Source organism: Haematobia irritans, chromosome 3 (assembly GCF_050003625.1).
Source record: "Haematobia irritans isolate KBUSLIRL chromosome 3, ASM5000362v1, whole genome shotgun sequence".
Taxonomy (NCBI): Eukaryota; Metazoa; Arthropoda; class Insecta; order Diptera; family Muscidae; genus Haematobia; species Haematobia irritans.
Window position 1 is genome coordinate 24,262,632 of NC_134399.1, and position 27,178 is coordinate 24,289,809.

At 33.5% G+C, this 27,178-nt stretch overlaps 1 protein-coding gene across 1 annotated transcript; it reads right to left on the reverse strand.

Annotated features, from left to right (window-relative positions):
• LOC142230099 (uncharacterized) lies at positions 1–26,477 on the reverse strand. Its single transcript, XM_075300736.1, has 3 exons — positions 26,420–26,477; positions 807–929; positions 1–604 (listed from the first exon to the last, which is right to left on the reverse strand). Exons 1-3 carry the CDS (start codon positions 26,460–26,462, stop codon positions 369–371), a joined length of 402 nt encoding a protein of 133 aa, XP_075156851.1. The 5' UTR covers positions 26,463–26,477; the 3' UTR covers positions 1–368.
• Positions 26,478–27,178: the final 701 nt, after the last annotated feature.

A 27,178-nucleotide genomic window follows, 5' to 3' on the forward strand; every position in this document is an offset into this window, starting at 1 on the left:
TAATTGTAGTACATGTATTTATTTATTTTTTTTTTATTGAAATCAAAATTAAATTAGAACTACAATATTGCACTACACTTGGTTTAAACACACACTTGAAGGTATAAAACCATTGTTGAAATTACAGTGATAACATAAAATGAGCTCATTGACCATGTGGATGGTAATAAAATTGTAATAAAATAAAAAATAAAAATATGTAAAATTTAATACCAAAATTAATTGGTGTATACGCCCATGCATATCACTATACAAAACTGTACCAAAATATCTTCATGCTCTATAATTCAATTGTTGTACATGTATTTATTTTTTTTCTAATTTAAATCAAAATTAAATTAGAACTACAATATTGCACTACACTTGGTTTAAACACACACTTGTAGGTATAAAACCATTGTTGAAATTAAAGTAATAACATAAAATGAGCTCATTGACCATGTGGATGGTGCTGCAGCTGCTGAGTAGTGATGATGTCCTTGATCGCCCATATATCCATTTTGATTATTCGACCATGGAGGATTGCCATAATTATCCCATTGGCCAGGATGGCCTTGTTGGCCTGGTCGTCCACCACTGCCTCCCCATTCTCCTTGATTTTGAGCTGGAAATTTAATAATTATTTTTTTAATTAATAAAATGTATTAAAATTAAATAACAAAAATAATTATTTTTTTTTATAATCTGAAATTGGAGTTTAAACAATTTCAAATTATAAAATATTAAATTTTTTTAAGTAATTTCTTTTTGTAATAACCTATCAATAAATAAAAGAAAAATTTAAAAAATTTTATATCATATTTTACCTAAGCCCATGGAAATCAAACTCATGAGAACAACACCAAGTGAGAACAATAAATGTTTCGATGACATCTTAACTTGTTTGCAATTGATTAGCGACTGTAAGTAAATTACATGGATTGCATGGCCTACAGTCAGAATTGTAAATAAAGCATCAATAGACCGTAGAAAGTAAAAATGAATTAAATATTTAAAAAAACACAGACACAATGATCATATAACCCATTTTATACAAAGTGTACTTTTTAAATTCAATCAAAATAAAATCGTTTTACTTTAGTTAATAATTTTCGTCCATTAATTTGAGTTTATGGAAATAAATAAATAATAAAAAAAAATAAATAAAAAACGTACAGCAAAAATTTGTGTTTCATCTAATTATTTTCAATTTAATTCGATTAGTTAATATTAAAACAAGTATATACGGCCGTAAATTCAACCGAAGCTTATGTACACTCCACCATGGATTGCGTAGAAACTTCTACTGAAAACTGTCGTCCACAATCGAATTACTTGGGTTGCGGTAACACTTGCCGAAGATATCTTAAAACTTCCTAACACCGTCTTTTAATTGCAAGGTAGTCCATACGTGGTATATATTAAACTAAAAAAGGCCGATTAAATACGTATATAATTAAGTTTGACAAAATTTTTTATAGAAATAAAATGTTGACAAAAGTTTCTATAGAAATAAAATTTTGACAACATTTTCTATAGAAGTAAAATTGGGACAACATTTTCTATAGAAATAAAATTTTGACAAAATTTTCTATAGATATAAAATTTTGACAAAATTTTCTATAGATATAAAATTTTGACAAAATTTTCTATACACCCTCAAAAAAAATCGCTTCTTTTACATATGTTCCAAACATATTTTGCAGGAAGCACATATATTATTGGATACTGCCGAAATATTAATATGTTTGTTTTATGTGAACGTATTATATGTTTGGAAGCATTTTGAGCCCAAAAATAGTATATGCTTGGAAGAATTTTTCACAAAGACGATTGTGCTCATTCCCTAACATACTCGTAATTTTCACTTCCACGAATTTTTTTAGTTCTTGGCACCTTTTTCTGTAATACAAATAATGTTGAAGAAATTATTCACTTTTATAAATTTTTTAAATTTTACCTTTCGCCTGCACGGAGAATCGAACCGAGGACCATACAGTTTGTAAGCCAACACACTATCCACTGGCCTATGTAGCTGTTATAGTCACCAGTTGATAATTATCGTTATAAGTTACATTTATATAGCATAGTTTGCAGCGCCCACGAGCCCATGAAAACATAACATTATTTAACAGAAACATAGATTTGTTTGCCACGTGGAGCAGTGGTTAGCATGTCTGCCTTGCATGCAAAGGGTCGTGGGTTCAATCCCTGCTCCGACCGAACACTTTTTTTTTTTAATTTACACATTTATATTTATACTATATTAAATTTTTATAATAAAACTTCTATATGTGGGTTATTAAAGATTTATAGTCAGTAACAGTGCTTGATATAAACGAAATTGACTGATTTTTGGATAAAATATTATTTTTTATTGCAAAAATAACAATTTTGTAACAAAAAACTGTTTTTGTTTTTCTTTAATAATTCATTTTAAAGAAAAAGACTTTTTAAATTTTTTTAGCTGCAAAACTCGAACTTAATGCCCGCTTTTATATTTGAAGGTGTCCGTCAACTCCTCGTGGACTACTTATTAATAAAGAGGAACTAAACTTTGTTTTTATACATTTTACTGTGTAATTTTTCACTATTTCCTCCTTATTTTATTTCACTGTCCCAACTCTAAAAAGAGTATAGTGCCCTTTCGTTATTTTAATGAAGACCCCTGATTTCTTTTAACGAACCAAGAAAAAAATTGTGCCCATAATGCCAAAATGATAAACAAAAGACATGTCAACACATACATAAAATGCTGCTCTCAAGGCGAACACATATGCTGTTTGTTTTTCAAATGTATATTCTCTTGGTTCCGAATATCTATTCTCTTTATTCAAATTAAATAATATTTAGACTTAAGCATATCAAATGTTTGGCCTTATCATAAAACAGTTTTCCGAAACAACATACAAGCGGTTTCACAGAAATTGTTCTCTTTTGATTCTTTCGCTGTGTTATGTTGATATCTTTCGTCAACTCTCCCGGTTTCCATCTCTATTTCTTTCTCTATACTCTCTCTCTCTCTCTCTCTCTGCCGCTCTCTGAATGAAATATCACAACATATATATGTTTACTCGAAATTTGTAAATTTATATATGTTTACATTCACACATATTATTTTTATGAAACATTCATGCCCCAAACATAATATATTCTAACATATTAACATATGTGTCCCAAACATTTAGTGTTAGTTTAGGAACATTACATGTTTGCCCTTAAATATATTGTGATTAAAAATTGTGCCCGAAACACATTTTGTTTATATCGGAGCATATGAAAAACATATTTTTCTAACAGTGTAGAAATAAAATTTTGGTAGATATTTTTTGGCTCGAGTGGCAACCATGATTATGAACCGATATGGACCAATTTTTGTGTGATTGGGGATCGGCTATATATAACTATAGACCGATATGGACCAATTTTGGCATGATTATTAGCGGCCATATACTAACACCACGTTCCAAATTTCAACCTCCTCCAAAAGGCTCCGGATGACAAATCTGGGGATTGGTTTATATAGGGCTATATATAATTATGGACCGATGTGGACCAATTGTTGCACAGTTGTTAGAGATCATATACTTACACCGTGTACCAAATTTCAGCCGGATCGGATGAAATTTGCTTCTCTTAGAGGCCCCGCAGGCCAAATCTGGGGATCGGTTTATATGGGGGCTATACGTAAAAGTGGTCCGATATGGCCCATTTTCAATACCATCCGACCTACATCAATAGCAACTACTTGTGCCAAGTTTTAAGTCGATAGCTTGTTTCGTTCGGAAGCTAGCGTGATTTCAACAGACGGACATGCTTAGATCGATTCAGAATTTCACCACGACCCAGAATATATACTTTATGGGGTCTTAGAGCAATATTTCGATGTGTTACAAACGGAATGACAAACTTAATATACATCCCATCCTATGGTGGAGGGTATAAAAATTGATTTAATTCAATTTAAATTAATTTATTTTAATACGAACCGATTTAATGTAGATTAAATTGAATTAAGCCAAATTGAGAAATTTTATTTGGTTCTTAAATAATAAGTAATTTAATTATAATTAATTTATTTTTTTTGTTAAATGTATCGAATTTAGATTTATTCCTTGAATGTAATTAAATACAAAATACTTTGGATTCATTTAGTTAATTTAATTTATTTGTTTTTGTTTTGTTTTGATTACATAAATTTAGCTTATTTAAATAAATAAATAACGTTACTCTAAATGCGCTTAGAACAAATATAAATTGTTTAATAAACAAATGTTGAAAGTATTAAACAAACTTAAAATTAAACTAATACATTTATATTTAATTATCTTATAAAATTTTAATTATTAATAATTTTCGATTGGATTACTTAGAAAAATGAGTTTGTTATATTAATTTGTTTTAAATTAAAATAACTAAATTACATATAATTTCGTTTTATTTTTTTTTTGCAAATTTTATTTGTTGTTTATAAGTACTTGTAAGTATATATTATAAGTAATTTAATTATGATTAATTTAATTTGCTTGTTAAAAAATATATTTATTCCTTTAATGTAATTAAATTCAAATTACTCGTATTATGGGGTAATTTAGTTTAATTTATTTAGTTGGATTTTGTTAAATATCTTCAGCTCTTTAAACGCTGACAGCATAAAAGCTCCGGGAGCAAGAGCATTATTCCTTTATATAGTTAATTTTATTAAAATTAATAACGACAACAAAATTACACAACAAAGCATGGAGCTGTAACACAATTATACACTATTAAGATATTACATTATAGTCTAAAGTATTTAACAAAATTTTCAAGAATAAAAAAGCATGGTAAACCATTGTCACCCAAAAAGGCTCAATAAAGAAAAATATGTCGTAAAAAATATGTCTTAAATATCTTCAGCTTATTTAAATAAATAAATAACTTATTAAAAAATACAAATATATATATATATATATATATATATATATATATATATATATATATATATATATATATATATATATATATATATATATATATATATATATATATATATATATATATATATATATATATATATATATATATATATATATATATATATATATATATATATATATATATATATATATTCATTTTAATTCCCATTAATTTATTTTAATAATGTACATTTTCAGTTCAGGAAATATTCTTTACTCTAAATGCGTTAATAAAAAATATACATTTATAATTGTTTTAATTATTAATAAGTTTCAATTGCATTGGAAAGAAATAAAATAAATCCTGTTTAGCTCAACGAAACATTTTAATTATTAATTAATTTAATTTATTTTAAACATAATATTTATATTAACTAACATTTAATTCAATTTTGAGTACAAATTGGTCTAAATTTATTTTTCTAATTAATAATAAAAAAACAATATAAGCTGAATTATATGCATATCCGTTGTACCGTTTACATATTGGTTAGCACACCTTGCTTAAACTCAGCTTCATGAGAATTGGACTTAATGTTTGCTAGCTAGGTGAATTAAAATATTAAAATTTGATAAATTAAAATTAATTTAAAATAAATAAATATTTCGTTTTAAGCTGAGATCAAAATAACAAATATTGATTGAAGTACAAACCAACAATAACAAATCAAAAAGAATTTCGTTTTTTGTTATATTATATTGAAATTAGTTTAATTTCTTTTATGTAATTCAGTCAAAAATAAATAAATTTAGATATTTTGGGAAAACCTACTTCAATATAAATGTATAAAATTAATTTTAACCCTCTAATGCCCAATCCCGCCTTTAGGCGGGCTTCATTAAATCAGCAAACTTTTGAGTAAAACGCACCTTAAGACAACAAAAATGAATAAAATACAAAGAAAGCTTAGTTAAAACTATTCAAGAGGCCTTACAGCATACACTGAATTTTACCGTATATTTTTTCTTGTTTAGTTTTCTTCTTTTTGTGTCGTTAACATTGAATATTTAATCCGCTAGCAAAAAATTCGGGCATTAGAGGGTTAAATTTGGGTTAATAGTTTCAATTTTGTTTATTTAGATGTTTATTGTTATCAGCGCATATAAGCGTTAAGAGTATTCCTGAGCTGAATATGTACATGAGATGAAATTCTATTGTTCTATTTGTTATGTCATTTAGAAAACAAGATTTACATGGGAAAATTTAAATATTTTTACAATGATGATATTATTTATTTACGAACAGATCTCAGTTAGTATGTGGCCATGTTAACAAGCTATTGAAAGAAATCGGTAGGGTGCTAAACAAAAATATTCATTGCGTCAAAACCAGAGCTATCACACTGAAAAAAAAGCATACTCGGTTCCAAAGATTTTGTCTTTACTTTAAAAAATTTGGTATTGATTCCGAGCCAAAGAAGCGGAGAATACAAGTAAGGATAGGTTTAAGACACAATTCTCTTTTAAATTTAGGTTTTGTGTACTTGCTTCTAGGAAGCAAATTTTAATTTTTCGCTTTCTCAGCTTTTTTTCTTCATATGCTATCAAAGTCCTTTAAAAACGAGTTAACGGCAACTTTATTTTGCAAATTAGGACTCGACTTCCAGTAGAAATTATGCTATGTTTGAAGTAAAAAACTTCTTTAAAATAAAGTTTTGAAAAACATGTCCTATATTTGAACGATTTTTTGCTTTGTAGTCAAGATGCAAAAATACAACAAATTTAAAGACAATTTCATTAAATTTAAAGAATTTTTCTGAATTATTAAAGTCAAGTTGACCTTAGCCTATAAATTTTTTCTTTCATGTTAAGATACACATTTTTAAGTCAAATCACTTAATTATAAGGACAATACGACTTCATTGAAAAGTTTATCGACTTTTGGACAAGGAAAATAACTTTATTTTAGAGAAATGCGTCTTCTATGCTAAGCAAAATTTGTATTCGTATTTTAAAGACATGAAATCTTTGACCTCACGACAATATTTTTTTCAGTGCAACGATAATCTAGCAAGAAGCTTTGAACTAAGGCAGACTGAATCGTTTTCTTCTGTCCACAAGTGATAGATATAAACAAGTATATATGGCCGTAAGTTCGGCCAAGCCGAATCTTATGTACCCTCCATCATGGATTGCGTAGAAACTTGTACTAAAGATTGTCTTCCACAATCGAATTACTTGGGTTGCGGTAACACTTGCCGATGGCAAAGTATCTTAAAACTTCTAAACTTCGTCTTCTAAATTGTAAGTATACGGGACGATTAAATATGTTTGACAAAACTATCTATAAAAATAAAATTTTGACAAAATTTTCTATAGAAATAAAATTTTGATAAAATTTTCTATAGAAATAAAATTTTGACAAAATTTTCTATAGAAATAAAATTTTGACAAAATTTTCTATAGAAATAAAATTTTGACAAAATTTTCTATAGAAATAAAATTTTGACAAAATTTTCTATAGAAATAAAATTTTGAAAAAATTTGCTATAGAAATAAAATTTTGACAAAATTTTCTATAGAAATTAAATTTTGACAAAATTTTCTATAGAAATACAATTGTGACAAAATTTTCGATAGAAATAAAGTTTTGACAAAATTTTCTATAGAAATAAAATTTTGACAAAATTTTCGATAGAAATAAAATTTTGACAAAATTTTCTATAGAAATTAAATTTTGACAAAATTTTCTATAGAAATAAAATTTTGACAAAATCTTCGGTAGAAATAAAATTTTGACACAACTTACTGCTGTAATAAAATTTGGACAAAAATTTCTATAGAAATAAAATTTTCGTAGATTATTTTTGGCGATTTGAACCAAAATTTTGTGTGATTGGTCATCGTCTATATATAACTATAGACCGATATGGACCAATTTTTGCTCCTCCAAGAAGTTCTGGAGATCGATTTATATTTTTTATATTTATATTTTTGCATGGCTGTTAGGGGCCCTAACTAGCGCACAGTACCAAATTTCAACCGAATCGGATGAAATTTGTTCTTCCAAGAGGTTCTGGAGGTCAAATCTGGAGATCGATTTATATTGGGGCTATATATAATTATGGACCGATATGTACCAATTTTTGCATCGTCGTTAGAGACCATATACTAACACTACGTAGCAAATTTCAACCGGATCGGATGAATTTTGCTACTCCAAGAGCCTCCGCAAGCCAAATCTGGGGGTCGGTTTATATGGGGGCTATACGTAGGTTAGGTTAGGTTAGGTGGCAGCCCGATGTATCAGGCTCACTTAGACTATTCAGTCCATTGTGATACCACATTGGTGAACTTCTCTCTTATCACTGAGTGCTGCCCGATTCCATGTTAAGCTCAATGACAAGGGACCTCCTTTTTATAGCTGAGTCCGAACGGCGTTCCACACGCAGTGAAACCACTTAGAGAAGCTTTGAAACCCTCAGAAATGTCACCAGCATTACTGAGGTGGGATAATCCACCGCTGAAAAAAAAACTTTTTGGTTTTCGGTCGAAGCAGGAATCGAACCCACGACCTTGTGTATGCAAGGCGGGCATGCTAACCATTGCACCACGGTGGCTCCCGTAAAAGTGGTCCGATATGGCCCATTTGCAATACCATCCGACCTACAGCAATAACAACTACTTGTGCCAAGTTTCAAGTCGATAGCATGTTTCGTTCGTAGATCGACTCAGAATTTCACCACGACCCGGAATATATATATATATACATATATATATATGTATATGTATATATATATATATATATATATATATATATATATATATATATATATATATATATATATATATATATATATATATATATATATATATATATATATATATATATATATATATATATATATATATATATATATATATATATATATATATATATATATATATATATATATATATATATATATATATATATATATATATATATATATATATATATATATATATATATATATATATATATATATATACTTTATTGGGTCTTAGAGCAATATTTCGATGTGTTACAAACGGAATGACAAAGTGAATATACCCCATCCTATGGTGGAGGGTATAAAAATAAAATCTTTATTAGTAGGCAGGTTCAAGTGCGTTCAATATGTACCTGCCATACTGACTGACGAAACAAAACTTTTTTTCGACCAAGTTTTCTCAAACACAATGTCCAAGCTAATTTTTAGGGTGTGTTCGTTGAAAAAGGAAGCTTTTGTGAAACTCGCCTTAAAGCCACCACCCATATGTCTGTTTATTTAAATCACACAAACTTTCGAACGAGTTGAGATATCTGCTTGAAAATGGACACAAATACTTCTTACTACCATAGCTTTCCGAGTATTACAAATGGTTGATATCGGACTAAATATAAGTATGGCTCCCATATAGACTGGAATTCATGAACCTCCTGAAGGCTAATTTGATAGCCGATTCGAATGATTTTTTAATGTTTCTATCAGATTTTAGAATTCATACTTAACCACGTCCCGAACACAACAATGTGTCGAATGAATACTTTAGCACCATCTACTAATGTAAAAGTTTGTTTCCCTTATGTCATGCCATCTTGAGAAATATAGCTAAACAATTTTTATACCCTGCGCCACACTGTTTTATTTATATTTACGCCTAAAAATAGGTAATACAAATGCATATTTAATTTGAGTGTCAACTGTTCCTAGTATTATTTATTCAAAGCAATTGTTTTTATACCCTCCGCCATAGGATGTTGATACCACCCATTAACATCCCAGCGGGAAATGGAAGCGACGTGGAATCGATGATGGAAGTGTTGTCCGGGTAGCTATAAGGCCTGGGCGCTGCATTACGTGTTCATTTCAAAATAACATTGGATTGGATTGGAGACCAAGGCCTTGCCTCTCGCTTCTATTCGTATGCCTTCTAGAGGTGGTGTCGTCGATGCCATGTTATCAGGCCTTCATACTAAGTACAAAAATCATGCCTTCCAAAGAAGGCCCTCAAAAAGGCCTGGACAGGAAGGCATAAAAGAAAGCGTGTAAAAAAAAAATATTTTGAAGGCAAGGTTGTCTATGAACTGAACATTTGCCCTCATACCTTTTACGTTAGAATTTAATTTGACTTACTTTGCCTATACAGTTTATCTTATTTTTGTGATTTTAATATTTACCTCAAGTGTATTTTTATTTTTCTGCTCTATCGGGATTTGAACCGGGGTCCTCGTTATTGGTAGTCCTACACTCATCCACTGGCCTACGACACATTTATGGGATGTGGGCGCCAAAAGGTAAACTTAAGCTACACATGAGGTCATTCCGCGTTCCCTTCTGTTGGAAGTGAACGTATAATGGGTATCGGATCTTTTATATGTTACAGAGAATGTCTTCTAGAAGGCCAAAGTTAGGAGTAACTAGACATAAGCAAATTAATAGCTTGGCAGCCAACAAAGAATGAGTATGGGATCATTGGTGGGTTCGAACAGATTCTACCATAGGCAAAGTTATAGATTTTTGTTATTATTAATTTAATTATTAATTATTTAAAAAGATTTATGTTTATTTATTTAACCGCACTGTAAAAATAAGTAAATACGACCGTAATGTCAGGCAGGGCGATTGTTATGGACCATCCACCATGTTTCGTAATACAGTAAGTTATACTAAAGACAAGGTATCTTAAAACCTCTTAACATTGCCTTAATGTACATGGAGGTAGATTAAATACCTATATAAGCTAAATCAGTTCTTGATCGGTTAACATAAAATTTCCAATTTCGATTGGATCGTATGAAATATCCCCCTGCAGAGGCACAGGTAATCAAATATGCAAATTGTTTAGGCCGATAGCCTCTAGTTGCTAGTGCCCGTATAAATAAGTTTATTGTAATTTGTAATTATAATAAATTGAATAATAAATAAATAATGGAAGTTGCTTTTTATGGAGGCTACATATATTTTTGGACCGATATGGGCCACTTTTGCATCGTTGTTAGAGGCCAGTTACTAACACCACGTACCGTAATTTTTCACCCCCAGAAAGCGCAGGAAATAAAATCGGGGGATGGGTTTGGACTAATTTTTGCCTGGTTGTTACAGACCACGTATCAAATTTCCACCGGATGTGATAAAATTGTCTCCTCCAAGAGGATCGTGGGCTACACCTAAATGTGGTCCGCAATACCATCCGACCTACATAAATAGTAGCTACTTGTATAAAGTATACCGTCGAACAGTGGGGTATTTGACCCCCAAACTGGTACTAATTCAAGGGAACAACCGATTTACATGAAATTTGGCAAAACGTTTGCTCTTGTTAATAGTAGTATCTCTGTCAATTTTCAAAGAGATCGTGTCAGGTATATATATAGCGCCCGTATATATAATCGTCCGATTTGAGTTTATATCCCATATTACTCAGCCAATTTTTTGAAATTTTGAACAAACATTTTTTTTTGAGTGGCAAGCACCCTCCCCATATGTACAGGGTGGCTGATATGTAATACAACAAGTGCTATACTTTTTAATTTTTTAAAATTTTATTTTTCAAAAGCAAGGGAGAACAAACTATAGTAACCATGTAGAGATAAAACTGCACACATACAAAAAAAAATAATTGAAAAAAGTTCATAATCTTAAATTAAAATCTATTTTATTTAAATTTAGTACAAGAATCTTTGAAATGTTCGTGCCTCTATCAAAGTTATAGGACCTTAAAATAAGGCCGATTTCATTTAATATAAAGAAGAAAAAAATTATTTAAGTGAATAATCTTTTAATTAACTGTGATGTTGAAACCTTGTATTAAAGAGGCTAATACTTATTTGGAAAATACGCTAATACTTATTTGGAAGATTTTGCATTTTTGATTAAAAATTTATTTGAAAATAAGAAAACATTTGTTGCATTAAAATGTATTTTACAATTTGGATTTTTATTCGAAATTTATTTATAGATGTATACCTGTGTTGATATATCGCAAAACGTGAACGAAAATTCAATAAATGAGACCTATATCCTAGCTTTAAATTCACAGAGCCTAGATCTAAAGCTAGTTAGCTTCCAAAAAAGTGACTTTATATTAAAAAAAAAAACAATATCTCAGATTCAATAACGAAATCCTTAAAAAGATTAAAAAGATTTGAAGTCAAATAAATTTTTCTGTATGTATGCTCTCACAACAACATTACAAAACTGTATTATAACAACAACAACTAATATAGAAGACAAAGAGAAATATCACGATCAAAACAAACGTATAAAGTAAAACCAATGGAAAATATGTGGGTAAATTGATCTACAACTAACTATATGTCCAACTTAATCCCAAAAATACGTAAATTTTAAGACATCGCCAGAAACGCTGTTTCGAATACAAAACTTCACTTTTCTACTGCTTTTTTTCCTATGGTGGAGGGTATAAAGATATATTCTATTTTAAATATACTGGAAGGCGGGGAGGGATACTAATTTCCAAATTTCTGGCAAATGGATGAGAATACATTACATTGTCTAAAACTAAAATCAAGAACTATATCTAACTATAAATCATCTTGCGAAATAACAGCAAATTCCAGTTTTGAGGCAAATCGGATTAAAACCGTGTCCTGTTAAAAATGTTTATACAAATGTTTGTTTGATGATTATATAAAAAAACTGAATTTTCGTTCTTATAACAACAATGTAGGTCCTTCTTTTTCCAATTCCCAAAGAAGGCACAGAATAATGTTTGCGGGCATTTTTTAGAAAGGAAGTGCAAGGCATTTTAGCATGCATGATAGGAGAAGGCATATGGGAAGGTGTTAAGGATCCCAAAATCATGGGTTAAGAAGGCATGATTTTTGCGGTACTTCGCAATTTTCCCGCTGGGATAGTCATTCCGTTTGTAACACATCGAAATATTGGTCTAAGACCCCATAAAGTATATAGCATATATCCGTCTGTCCGTCCGTCTGTGGAAATCACGCTAACTTCCGAACGAAACAAGCTATGGACTTGAAACTTGGCACAAATAGTTGTTATTGACGTAGGTTGGATGGTATTGAAAATGGACCATATCGGTTCACGTTTACGTATAGCCCTATATAAACCGATCCCCAGATTTGACTTCCAGAGCCTTTTGGAGGAACAAATTTCATCCGATCCGGTTGAAATTTGGTACGTCATGTTAGTATATATCGGTCCATAGTTATATTTAGCCCCCGGTCCATAGTTATATATAGCCCCCACACTAACCGATCCCAGATTTGATCTCCGGAGCCTCTTGGAGGAGCAATATTAATCCGATTCGGTTGAAATTTGGTACATTCTGCTAGTATATATAGTTATATATAGCCCCCAGATAAACCGATTTATACGGGGGCTATAGTGTATATACCACATTGTAGGTTCACATTTTCGATAGCATATCAAATCCGTCCAATGTGTTGGGTCCTATATATAACGGTTTATGTTCCCATATACATATATTTAAATTTGACCCTATCTGACCCTATTTGTTACAGTTCTACAAAATTTATGGACTTTAAATTTAAGTCGGCTAATGTCCTAGGGTGGAACACAATGTTAGTAAAAAAACAAGTATATACAGCACTAAGTTCGGCCGGGCCGAATCTTAAATACCCACCACCATGAACCAAATAAAGGGTGATTCTTTTGAGGTTAGGATTTTCATGCATTAGTATTTGACAGATCACGTGGGATTTCAGACATGGTGTCAAAGAGAAAGATGCTCAGTATGCTTTGACATTTCATCATGAATAGACTTACGATCTGCCACAACGTCGAATTTTCAGTGAATGGGCCCTAGAAAAGTTGGCAGAAAATCCGCTTTTTTATCGACAAATTTTGTTCAGCGATGAGGCTCATTTCTGGTTGAATGGCTACGTAAATAAGCAAAATTGCCGCATTTTGAGTGAAGAGCAACCAGAAGCCGTTCAAGAACTGCCCATGCATCCCGAAAAATGCACTGTTTGGTGTGGTTTGTACGCTGGTGGAATCATTGGACCGTATTTTTTCAAAGATGCTGTTGGACGCAACGTTACGGTGAATGGCGATCGCTATCGTTCGATGCTAACAAACTTTTTGTTGCCAAAAATGGAAGAACTGAACTTGGTTGACATGTGGTTTCAACAAGATGGCGCTACATGCCACACAGCTCGCGATTCTATGGCCATTTTGAGGGAAAACTTCGGAGAACAATTCATCTCAAGAAATGGACCGGTAAGTTGGCCACCAAGATCATGCGATTTGACGCCTTTAGACTATTTTTTGTGGGGCTACGTCAAGTCTAAAGTCTACAGAAATAAGCCAGCAACTATTCCAGCTTTGGAAGACAACATTTCCGAAGAAATTCGGGCTATTCCGGCCGAAATGCTCGAAAAAGTTGCCCAAAATTGGACTTTCCGAATGGACCACCTAAGACGCAGCCGCGGTCAACATTTAAATGAAATTATCTTCAAAAAGTAAATGTCATGGACCAATCTAACGTTTCAAATAAAGAACCGATGAGATTTTGCAAATTTTATGCGTTTTTTTTTTTTAAAAAGTTATCAAGCTCTTAACAAATCACCCTTTATTAGGGTTTCCTTTGAAATTTCAGGAGGGCTTGAGGACACTTCCCGAAGATAAATTTAAAGATTTAACCTATGAGGACTATATCAGATTCTGGATTCATAAGAACCATTTATGTTTGAGTTTTAGAGGAATCATTAACATCTCTTGTAAGTGTTCAAGAAAATTATAAAATAACGTCTTGATTTGAAATCTTAAATCTGTAGAAGTAAAATCTGGAAATTTTACATTGAGTTTCAAGCAATTTTCATGATCAGTGCGCCTTCTACACCCTCAAGAAGTTAAGTCGGTCTATATGGAGGCATTACCAAATGGACCGATAAAAACTTAATCCGATACACGTTTTTGAGCCTAAAATACCAGAATATTTACAATTTCAGGCAAATCAGATAAAAATTACGGTTTCTATAAACCCAAGGAGTTAAATCGGGAGATCGTTCTTACGGGGCCTATACTAAAATATGGACCGATACTCACCGTTTTCGGCAAACCTCTTTATGACCCAAAAATAACTCTAGATTTCTAATTTCAGGCAAATAGGATAAAAACTTCGGATTCTAGAAGCCCAAGAAGTAAAATCGGGAGATCGGTCTATATGGGGGCTATACCAAAATATGGACCGATACTCACCATTTTCGGTACACCTCTTTATGGTCCTAAAATACCTCTAGATTTCCAATTTCAGACAAATTTGATAAAAACTACGGTTTCTATAACCCAAGACCCCAAATCGGGAGGTCGTTTTATATGGGGACCATACCAAAACATGGACCGATACTCACAATTTTTGGCACACGTATTTGTGGTCCTACAATACCTCTAGATTTCCAATTTCAGGTAAATTGCATAAAAACTGTGGTTTCTATAAGCCCAAGAAGTAAAATCGGGAGATCGGTCTATATGGGGGCTATACCAAAATATGGACCGATACTCACAATTTTTGGCACACGTATTTGTGGTCCTACAATAGCTCTAGACTTCCAATTTCAGCTAAATTGAATAAAAACTGCGGTTTCTATAAGCCCAATAAGTAAAATTGGGAGATCGGTCTATATGGGGGCTATACCAAAACATGGACCGATACTCACCATTTTTGGCACACCTCTTTATGGTCATAAAATACCTCTAGATTTCAAATTTCAGGCAAATTGGATAAAAACTACGATTTCTATAAGCTCAAGATCCAAAATCGGGAGGTCGGTTTATATGGGGACTACATCAAAACCTGGACCGATAAAGCCCATCTTCGAACTTGACCTGCCTGCAGACAAAATACGAGTTTGTGCAAAATGTCAGCATGATTGCTTCATTATTGAAGACTGTAGCGTGACTATAACAGACAGACAGACAGACGGACGGACAGACGGACATCGTTATATCGTCTTAGAATTTCTCCCTGATCAAGAATATATATACTTTATATGTCGGAAATCGATATTTCGATGTGTTACAAACGGAATGACAAACTTATTATACCCCCGTCACCATTCTATGGTGGTGGCTATAATAAGGGAGCCACCGTAGTGCAATGGTTAGCATGCCCGCCTTGCATACACAAAATCGTGGGTTCGATTCCTGCTTCGACCGAACACCAAAAAGTTTTTCAGCGGTGGATTATCCCACCTCAGTAATGCTGGTGACATTTTTGAGGGTTTCAAAGCTTCTCTAAGTGGTTTCACTGCAATGTGGAACGTCATTCGGACTCGGCTATAAAAAGGAGGTCCCTTGTCATTGAGCTTAACATGGAATCCGGCAGCACTCAATGATAAAAGATAAGTTCACCAATGTAGTATCACAATGGACTGAATAGTCTAAGTGAGCCTGATACATCGGGCTGCCACGTAATCTAACCTAGTAAAAAATATGGGAAACATTTAAATCTGAACCAATTTCGATGCAACTTTGCAAAAGTGTATCGATCGATATATATGTGTTAGAAATAAAGGAAAATTTGAGTCACGTTTACAAGTTTTCGACTTAGCAGTAGCGATTTTATAAGGAAAAAAAGGCAATTTTTGCCCAAATCGGCAAAACATATATATCGAAATATGAACCAATTTCAAGCAAATTTGACATGCATTCTAAATATTTTAATTCTACTCCCTGTGCAAAATTTCACGTAAATCGGACTACAACTTTGACCTCTGTGCTAATATGACGGAAAATCGGGCGAAAGATATATATGGGAGCTATATCTAAATCTGAACCGATTTCAATAAAATTTAGCACATTTTACTATACTACTAATTGTACTCCTAGTGCAAAATTTCAACAAGCAAATTAGGATAAAAGTCTGGCATATGGAACCATATAAGGCAACATTTCAAGCAAATTAGCGTAAAACTCCGGCTTATGGAGCCATATAAGTCCATATCGGGCGAAAGAAATATATATGGGAGCTATATCTAAATCTAAACCGATTTCTTCCAAAATCAATAGGGTTCTATTCTGACCCAAAACAAAAACTTGTGCCAAATTTGAAGTCGATTGGACAGGGAACCCCCCTGAGCATTATTGCCAAAGATACTATAAATCTATCTCGTCTCCTTCTGGGTGTTCCAAACATATGCACTAACTTATAACACCCTGTTCCACAGTGTGGCAAAGGGTATAAAAAAAGAATCGCGTCTTAAACGCATCCTTATAGCTTAATAGCTTCATTGGCTCGGAATCAAAGCCAAAGTCTTTAGGAGCCACCGTGGTGCAATGGTTAGCATGCCCGCCTTGCATACACAAGGTCGTGGGTTCGATCCCGGCTTCGACCGAACACCAAAAATTTTTCAGCGGTGGATTATCCCACGTCAGTAATGCTGGTGACATTTCCTACAACATTCACTACAATGTGGAACGCCGTTCGGACTCGGTTATAAAAAGGAGGTTCCTTGTCATTGAGCTTAATATGGAATTGGGCAGCACTCAGTGATAAGAGAGAAGTTCACCAATGTGGTATCACAATGGACTGAATAGTCCAAGTGAGCCTGATACATCGGGCTGCCACCTAACCTAGGATAAAGACAAAATCATTGGAACTGAGTATGACTTTTTGTCAGTATATGTCAAACTGGAAGATGTGTTATTTCGCTCAAATATCAAACATTATCCTCATCCGTTCCGATTTATTTCTTTGGAATTGAGGTGGCATTTTGATTTTTCCTACTGGGTTGTTGCTTGATTAAAAATTGCATTGTGTTTAAAATACATATGTCTATACGAATACATATGAATGTGTGGTTTGCCGGTTAAGAGAGTTTGGTTTCGCTGCCAAACTCTCTTAACCGGCAAAAATAGAATTTTACGACAAAGAGTGTTTACCTCTCTTTATATTCTAACGAAAGTGAAAGTGCCAGAAAGTGAAAGTGCTAAAATTTTATCTCTGTATATATGAGAAAAAGTTTCCAACAAAAGCGTATTTGTGTGTGAATTAAAGGCAATGAAACAATTTTAGTTGCTTCGAAAAATACCTTAACCCTGGTACTTCGACAAAATATGAGACTCGCGTTTATTTTCGTTCTATACATTTCATATGATCTGAAATTTAAATATTAATTCGTATAAACACGCAAAAAAAATCGGGAAATTTTACTTGTAGTTTAGGTCCATTTGGAGGATAAATGGACTTTAATGGCGGCGTATTTTTTTCAGGTCAGATTTCCACAAGCAATGCACTGGCATTTAAAATCATCATTTAATTCAACAGTGAAGCAATTTGCACAAAAAGCCTGTTTTCCAAATTTTGCTGGAATATTTCTATTTTATTCGCTAGACGACATTTTTCTAAAACACTAAAAACTCATGAATGTGATTTGCCTATAGACAACAGAGTAAAACAGTTTTTTAAGATATTCCGGAATAAAAATCCTCCGTTTAGATAAACGAATCTTTGTATTAGAAAATATTGGAAAGCACAAAGTTGGTAGCGTTCATTCCTGCAAATCAAATCTACACGTTCATGTAATTAAATACCAATGCAAAAACATCTTTTAACGATACCCAGCAAAAACTAGGTAACCACATCTCATTACAAGTTACATAACCAGGAGTAAAGCATTCATTACACATTGCATTACATTGCGGTGAGTTATAATGACTAACTTGTAATGGCAATAATAAATACTTCTCGGTAATTTTTGAATTGATATTCCAAAATGTAATGCATTTGGCCGTTAATGACTTAATAAAATATAATAAATGACGGTGCCATTAGGTATAATTATTCACATAATTGAGCATTTACTTAAAAAAAAAACTCAAAAAGAATATGTTATGTAACGGTAATTCTGAAGATTTTTCCGTTAAGGAATATTCTTCAAGAATATTTCATAATAATTGTGTTTTAAATTAATGATATTACCATTTTAAATAAATGCTTTATTATACCTCATTCACATTACACTTTCAAAATCGACTTCACATTTTCAAAATCGACTTCAACTGCCATTTGCCTTATAAAAAGGATATATAAAATCCACTTTTAGTAGATTTCGAACATAATGTGAATCTAACTCCCTTAAACGACAACATTTATTTATATTTTAACTGTGAAAATAATTTGCCTGTAATCTTATTTAGATGATTTGTTACATTTTTGTTATACCCTCCACCATATAACTTTGTCATTCCGTTTGTAACACATCGAAATATTGCTCTAAGACCCTATAAAGTATATAAAGGGTGATTCTTTTGAGGTTAGGATTTTCATGCATTAGTATTTGACAGATCACGTGGGATTTCAGACATGGTGTCAAAGAGAAAGATGCTCAGTATGCTTTGACATTTCATCATGAATAGACTAACGATCTGCCACAACGTCGAATTTTCAGTGAATGGGCCCTAGAAAAGTTGGCAGAAAATCCGCTTTTTTATCGACAAATTTTGTTCAGCGATGAGGCTCATTTCTGGTTGAATGGCTACGTAAATAAGCAGAATTGCCGCATTTGGAGTGAAGAGCAACCAGAAGCCGTTCAAGAACTGCCCATGCATCCCGAAAAATGCACTGTTTGGTGTGGTTTGTACGCTGGTGGAATCATTGGACCGTATTTTTTCAAAGATGCTGTTGGACGCAACATTACGGTGAATGGCGATCGCTATCGTTCGATGCTAACAAACTTTTTGTTGCCAAAAATGGAAGAACTGAACTTGGTTGACATGTGGTTTCAACAAGATGGCGCTACATGCCACACAGCTCGCGATTCTATGGCCATTTTGAGGGAAAACTTCGGAGAACAATTCATCTCAAGAAATGGACCGGTAAGTTGGCCACCAAGATCATGCGATTTGACGCCTTTAGACTATTTTTTGTGGGGCTACGTCAAGTCTAAAGTCTACAGAAATAAGCCAGCAACTATTCCAGCTTTGGAAGACAACATTTCCGAAGAAATTCGGGCTATTCCGGCCGAAATGCTCGAAAAAGTTGCCCAAAATTGGACTTTCCGAATGGACCACCTAAGACGCAGCCGCGGTCAACATTTAAATGAAATTATCTTCAAAAAGTAAATGTCATGGACCAATCTAACGTTTCAAATAAAGAACCGATGAGATTTTGCAAATTTTATGCGTTTTTTTAAAAAAAAAAGTTATCAAGCTCTTAACAAATCACCCTTTATATTCTGAGTCGATTTGAGCATGTGCGTCCGTCCGTCCGTCTGTTGACGAAACGAAACAAGCTATCGACTTGAAACTTGGCACAAGTAGTTGTGATTGATGTAGGTCGGATGGTATTGTAAATGGGCCATATCGGCCCACTTTTACGTATAGCCCCCATATAAACGGACCCCCAAATTTGGTTTGCGGGGACTCTAAGAGAAGGAAATTTCATCTGATCCGGCTGAAATTTGGTACATGGTGTCAGCATATGACCTAACAGCCATGCAAAAATTGGTCCACATCGGTCCATAATTATATATAGTTCCATATAAACCGATCCTCAGATTTGGTTTGCGGAGCCTTTAAGAGAAGCAAATTTCATCCGATCCGGCTGAAATTTGGTACATGGTGTTAGTGTATGGTCTCTAATAACCATGCAAAAATTGGTCGAAATCAGTCCATAATTATATATAGTCCCCATATAAACCGGTTACCAGATTTGACCTCCGGAGCCTCTTGGAAGACCAAAATTCATCCGATTCGGTTGAAATTTGGTACGTGATGTTAGTATATGTTATCCAACAACCATGCAGGAATTGGTTCGTATCAGTCCATAATTAGATATAGTCCCCATATAAACCGATCCCCAGATTTGACCTCCGGTGCCTTTTGGAGAAACAAAATTCATCCGCTCTGGTTGAAATTTGGTACGTGGTGGTAGTATATGATATTTAACAGCCATGCCAAAAGTGGTCCATATCAGTCCATAATCATATATAGCCTCGATCCCGAGATTTGGTTTTGGAGCCTCATGGAGGAGCAAATTGCATCCGAGTCAGATGAAATTTGGTACATTGTGCTAGTATATGGCCGTTAACAACCATGCCTAACTAGGTCATTATCGGTCTATAGTTATAAAGGGTGATTCTTTTGAGGTTAGGATTTTCATGCATTAGTATTTGACAGATCACGTGGGATTTCAGACATGGTGTCAAAGAGAAAGATGCTCAGTATGCTTTGACATTTCATCATGAATAGACTTACTAACGAGCAACGCTTGCAAATCATTGAATTTTATTACCAAAATCAGTGGCAGAAAATCCGCTTTTTTATCGACAAATTTTGTTCAGCGATGAGGCTCATTTCTGGTTGAATGGCTACGTAAATAAGCAAAATTGCCGCATTTGGAGTGAAGAGCAACCAGAAGCCGTTCAAGAACTGCCCATGCATCCCGAAAAATGCACTGTTTGGTGTGGTTTGTACGCTGGTGGAATCATTGGACCGTATTTTTTCAAAGATGCTGTTGGACGCAACGTTACGGTGAATGGCGATCGCTATCGTTCGATGCTAACAAACTTTTTGTTGCCAAAAATGGAAGAACTGAACTTGGTTGACATGTGGTTTCAACAAGATGGCGCTACATGCCACACAGCTCGCGATTCTATGGCCATTTTGAGGGAAAACTTCGGAGAACAATTCATCTCAAGAAATGGACCGGTAAGTTGGCCACCAAGATCATGCGATTTGACGCCTTTAGACTATTTTTTGTGGGGCTACGTCAAGTCTAAAGTCTACAGAAATAAGCCAGCAACTATTCCAGCTTTGGAAGACAACATTTCCGAAGAAATTCGGGCTATTCCGGCCGAAATGCTCGAAAAAGTTGCCCAAAATTGGACTTTCCGAATGGACCACCTAAGACGCAGCCGCGGTCAACATTTAAATGAAATTATCTTCAAAAAGTAAATGTCATGGACCAATCTAACGTTTCAAATAAAGAACCGATGAGATTTTGCAAATTTTATGCGTTTTTTTTTTTAAAAAATTATCAAGCTCTTAACAAATCACCCTTTATATAGCCCTCAGATGAATCGATCCCCAATCACAAAAAATTGGTCCATATCAAGTTCATAATTGTATATAGCCCCCATATAAGCGACCCCCATATTTCAATTCTGGCTCTCTACCACGTATGGACTAATTCACAATTTAGAAAACGATGTTAAGAAGTTTTAAGATACCACAACCCAAGTAATTCAAAAGATTTAAAATTTTGACAACATTCCCTATAGAATTAAAATTTTGACAACATTTTCTATAGAAATAAAATTTTGACAAAATTTTCTATAGAAATAAAATTTTGCTAGATTATTTATGCTCGAGTGGCAAGCATGATTATGAACCGATATGGACCAATTTTTGTGTGATTGGGGATCGGCTATATATAACTATAGACCGATATGGACCAATTTTGGCATGGTTATTAGCGGCCGTATATTAACACCACGTTGCAAACTTCAACCGGATCGGATGAATTTTGCTCGTCCAAGTGGCTCCGGAGTTCAAATCTGGGGAACGGATTATATAGGGGCTATATATAATTATGGACTGATATGGACCAATTTTTGCATGGTTGTTAGAGACCATATACTAACACCACGTACCACATTTCAGTCGGATCGGATGAAATTTGTTTCTCTTAGAGCAATCGCAAGCCAAATTTGGGGGTCCGTTTATATGGGGGCTATACGTAAAAGTGGACCGATATGGCCCATTTGCAATACCATCCGACCTACATCAATAACAACTACTTGTGCCAAGCTTCAAGTCGATAGCTTGTTTCGTACGGAAGTTAGCGTGTTTCAACAGACGGACGGACATGCTCAGATCGACTCAGAATTTCACCACGACCCAGAATATATATACTTTATGGGGTCTTAGAGCAATATTTCGATGTGTTACAAACGGAATGACAAAGTTAATATACCCCCATCCTATGGTGGAGGGTATACAAAAATCCCTACAAAACAGGCAAAAATCCATACAAAATTCCCTGCGCACGGCATCACTGTTCCCTCGTTTGTAATACTGTTTAGTTAAAATTTTCTAAAAATAATCTAAAATTTCTAAAATTAACCAACTTTTTTTGTGCCTGGTGGGTTCACAGCTTTTTCAAACCCTGGCGAACCTAAACTGATGCTGCGCCCCCCATATAACCTCGTGGCACCTCATCTTTGTATATTTGTCAGAAATCGATATAATATATCGCATTTGCATCCTGTAGTGATGGATATAAAGTATAAAGTTTACTTTCCTGTGTTAATATGCAAATAAAAGACTTTGTTTCATAGTTACATCCTACTTGGATGGTGATTTCCAACCTTTTCTGGGATAAATTTTTCATTGAAATCTGGCAACCACAATATATGAAAAGAAAACATACAATTACATCTATGTTGCGTACAATAAGTTAAACTCTAAACTTACATTTACGGCCATTGTCTTGTAGCTCCGTTAGGCTTTAACTGCCGGATAAAAAAAATAAATTTCAATTATCTTTTCTCCTGTTAACTTTAACTGAAATAATTTCCTGTAGTTAAGTTCCTAATTGGCATGTGGAATGTATAGGCAAATTGTCAGATATGTCCGTAGTACGGTTTAAAATTTCGTTAGCTAATGGAGCACTAACGGAGCTTCATGAAAATGGGGGTTAGTCTTTTGTCATATTTTTGATTATTATACCCTCCATCATAGGATGGGGGTATATTAACTTTGTCATTCCGTTTGTAACACATCGAAATATTGCTCTAAGACCCCATAAAGTTTATATATTCTGGGTCGTGGTGAAATTCTGAGTCGATCTAAGCATGTCCGTCCGTCCGTCCGTCTGTTGAAATCACGCTAACTTCCGAACGAAACAAGCTATCGACTTGAAACTTGGCACAAGTAGTTGTTATCGATGTAGGTCGGATGGTATTGAAAATGGGCCATATCGGTCCATTTTTACGTATAGCCCCCATATAAAGGGACCCTTAGATTTGGCTTGTGGAGCCTCTAACAGAGGCATATTTCATCCGATCCGGCTGAAATTTGGTATATGATGTTGGTATATGGTCTCTAACAACCATGCAAAAATTGGTCCACATCGGTCCATAATTATATATAGCCCCATATAAACCGATCCCCAGATTTGGCTTGCGGAGCCTAACAGAGAAGCAAATTTCATCCGATCCGGCTGAAATTTGGTACATGGTGTTGGTATATGGTCTCTAACAACCGTGCAAAAATTGGTTCACATCGGTCCATAATTATATATAGCCCCCATATAAACCGATCCCCAGATTTAGCGTGCCGAGCCTCAAAGAGAAGAAAATTTCATCCGATCCGTCTGAAATTTGGTACATGATGTTGGTATATGGTCTCTAACAACCATGCAAAAATTGGTCCATATCGGTTCATAATTATATATAGCCCCCATATAAACCGATCCCCAGATTTGGCTTGTGGAGCCTCTAAGAGAAGCATATTTCATCCGATCCGGCTGAAATTTGGTACATGGTGTTGGTATATGGTCTCTAACAATCATGCAAAAATTGGTCCACATGGGTCCATAATTATATATAGCCCCCATATAAACCGATCCCCAGATTTGGCTTGCGGAGCCTCAAAGAGAAGCAAATTTCATCCGATCCGGCTGAAATTTGGTACATGATGTTGGTATATGGTCTCTAACAACCATGCAAAAATTGGTCCACATCGGTCCATAATTATAGATAGCGCCCATATAAACCGATCCCCAGATTTGGGTTGCGGAGCCTCAAAGAGAAGCAAATTTCATCCGATCCGCCTGAAATTTGGTACATGATATTGGTATATGTTCTCTAACAACCATGCAAAAATTGGTCCACATCGGTTCATAATTATATATAGCCCCCATATAAACCGATCCCCAGATTTGGCTTGCGAAGTCTCCAAGAGAAGCATATTTCGTCCAATCATGTTGTTATTTGGAACATGGTGTTAGTATATGATCTTTAACAACCGTGGCAGAATTGGTCCATATCGGTCCATAATTATATATAGTCCCCATATAAAACGTTCTCCAGATTTGACCTCCGGAGCCTCTTGGAGGAGCAAAATTCATCCGATCCGGTTCAAATTAGGAACGTGGTGTTAGTATATGGTCGCTAACAACCATACCAAAATTGGTCCAATCACACAAAAATTGGTCCATATCGGTTCATAATCATGGTTGCCACTAGAGCCAAAAATAATCTACCAAAATTTTATTTCTATAGAAAATTTTGTCAAAATTTTATTTCTAGAGAAAATTTTGTTAAAATTTTATTCGGTTCATAATAAAATTTTCATCATTGTCAGAATTTTATTTCTATAGAAAATTTTGTCAAAATTTTATTTCTATAGAAAATTTTGTTCAAATTTTATTCGGTTCATAATCATGGTTGCCACTCGAGCCAAAAATAATCTACCAAGATTTTATTTCTATAGAAAATTTTGTCAAAAGTTTATTTCTATAGAAAATGTTGTTAAAATTTAATTTCTGTAGAAATTTTTGTCAAAATTTTCCCACTAACGAGAGAATAAACTATAAAAAAGATATTGAGAACTGCGCGAGAATATATCGACATACGATACAAAAACACAGGAGAAAGTGATCACCAGTAGAAAACCAGACAGCGAAGTAACAAGACATCGGATAAAATGTAAATGACAATAGTTTAACTTTAATTTGTGAATTTTGTAATTAACTTTTGTTTAATTTTGTAAATTGTAGCCTTGAAAACGGTCTGACGAAGTCAACCGAAATATCGGAAAATAAAAAACTAGAAACCAACAATTTCGAGTTTAATTTATAGACCTACAGCCGAGATTATGAGATAAAAATCATAAAAATTTTCTTTCTATAGAATTTCTGTAGAAAATTTTGTTAAAATTTTATTTCTGTAGAAAATTTTGTAAAAATTTTATGTCTACTTTGTCAAACTGAATTATATACGTATTGGATCGATCTTTTTTGATTTAATATATTCCACGTATGGACTTACATACAATTTAGAAGATGGTGTTAGGAGGTTTTAAGATATCTTGCCATCGGCAAGCGTTACCGCAACTTAAGTAATTCGTTTCTGGATGGCAGTGTTTAGATGAAGTTTCTACGCAATCCATGATGGAGGGTACATAAGCTTCGGCCTGGCCGAACTTACGGCCGTATATACTTGTTTGATTTAATATATTCCACGTATGGACTTACATACAATTTAGAAGATGGTGTTAGGAGGTTTTAAGATATCTTGCCATCGGCAAGCGTTACCGCAACTTAAGTAATTCGTTTCTGGATGGCAGTGTTTAGAAGAAGTTTCTACGCAATCCATGATGGAGGGTACATAAGCTTCGGCCTGGCCGAACTTACGGCCGTATATACTTGTTTTTAAATTGTAAAAGGCGACGGCACAGAAACATCACGACATTAAACAAATATTTGAAATAATTATAAAACTAAATTTAAATATCACAGAAGGTTTTCCGTATGGCTACGATTTGTTATTTTTTGAGAACTACCATGTGACCACAACCACAAACATAAGTTTGAATTTAAAGTCATTAAGTATTTGTCTTTATTTTCCACAATATTGGTTGTTCTATTCAAAAGATCTCTTTTCGTAAAAAATTTTCCACACCTACGATAGTATGGTATTATAATTCATCATGAATGTCCATCACTTCATTGGATTCAAACACGTGTATGAATATTTCAACTTTCCAGAACAGAAAATTCTGGAAGTTGAGAGTACATTCAAAGATTTTGCAAAATAATCATGCTTCTCATTGCATCTCATTTCAGTTACTTACTCAATTGCGGGAGTAACGTAAGAGTAAAATGAGACTGTATGTGCATCTCGTTATTTACGAGTACTTACTCATGTGTTTTTCGTCATTTACTTACTCACTCTCTGGAGTAACATAAGAGTAAAATGAGACTGTGTGTATGAGTTTGATAAGCAGCACTATATTTTTATAAAGTAATTTCTCAATCAAATAAGAATTTGATTGCTCTTCTATCATGGCATTATTGACATCAGCCTTTTGAATACTCAAATGTAACATAAAACACATTAAACGATACCAAACAGTTGGTTTTGTTTTCAAATAATCACGTAAAATTGCATGTTAGGTTAGGTTGTATACAGAAAAACAAGTCGTTAAATTGATGCTAAAATTAACTTATAAACAACTTGAAAACAATTTATTTTGTTTTAGTCTATTTTTAAAATTGTATATATAACAATTTCAGAAAATGTTCGTTAATTTAATTATTCA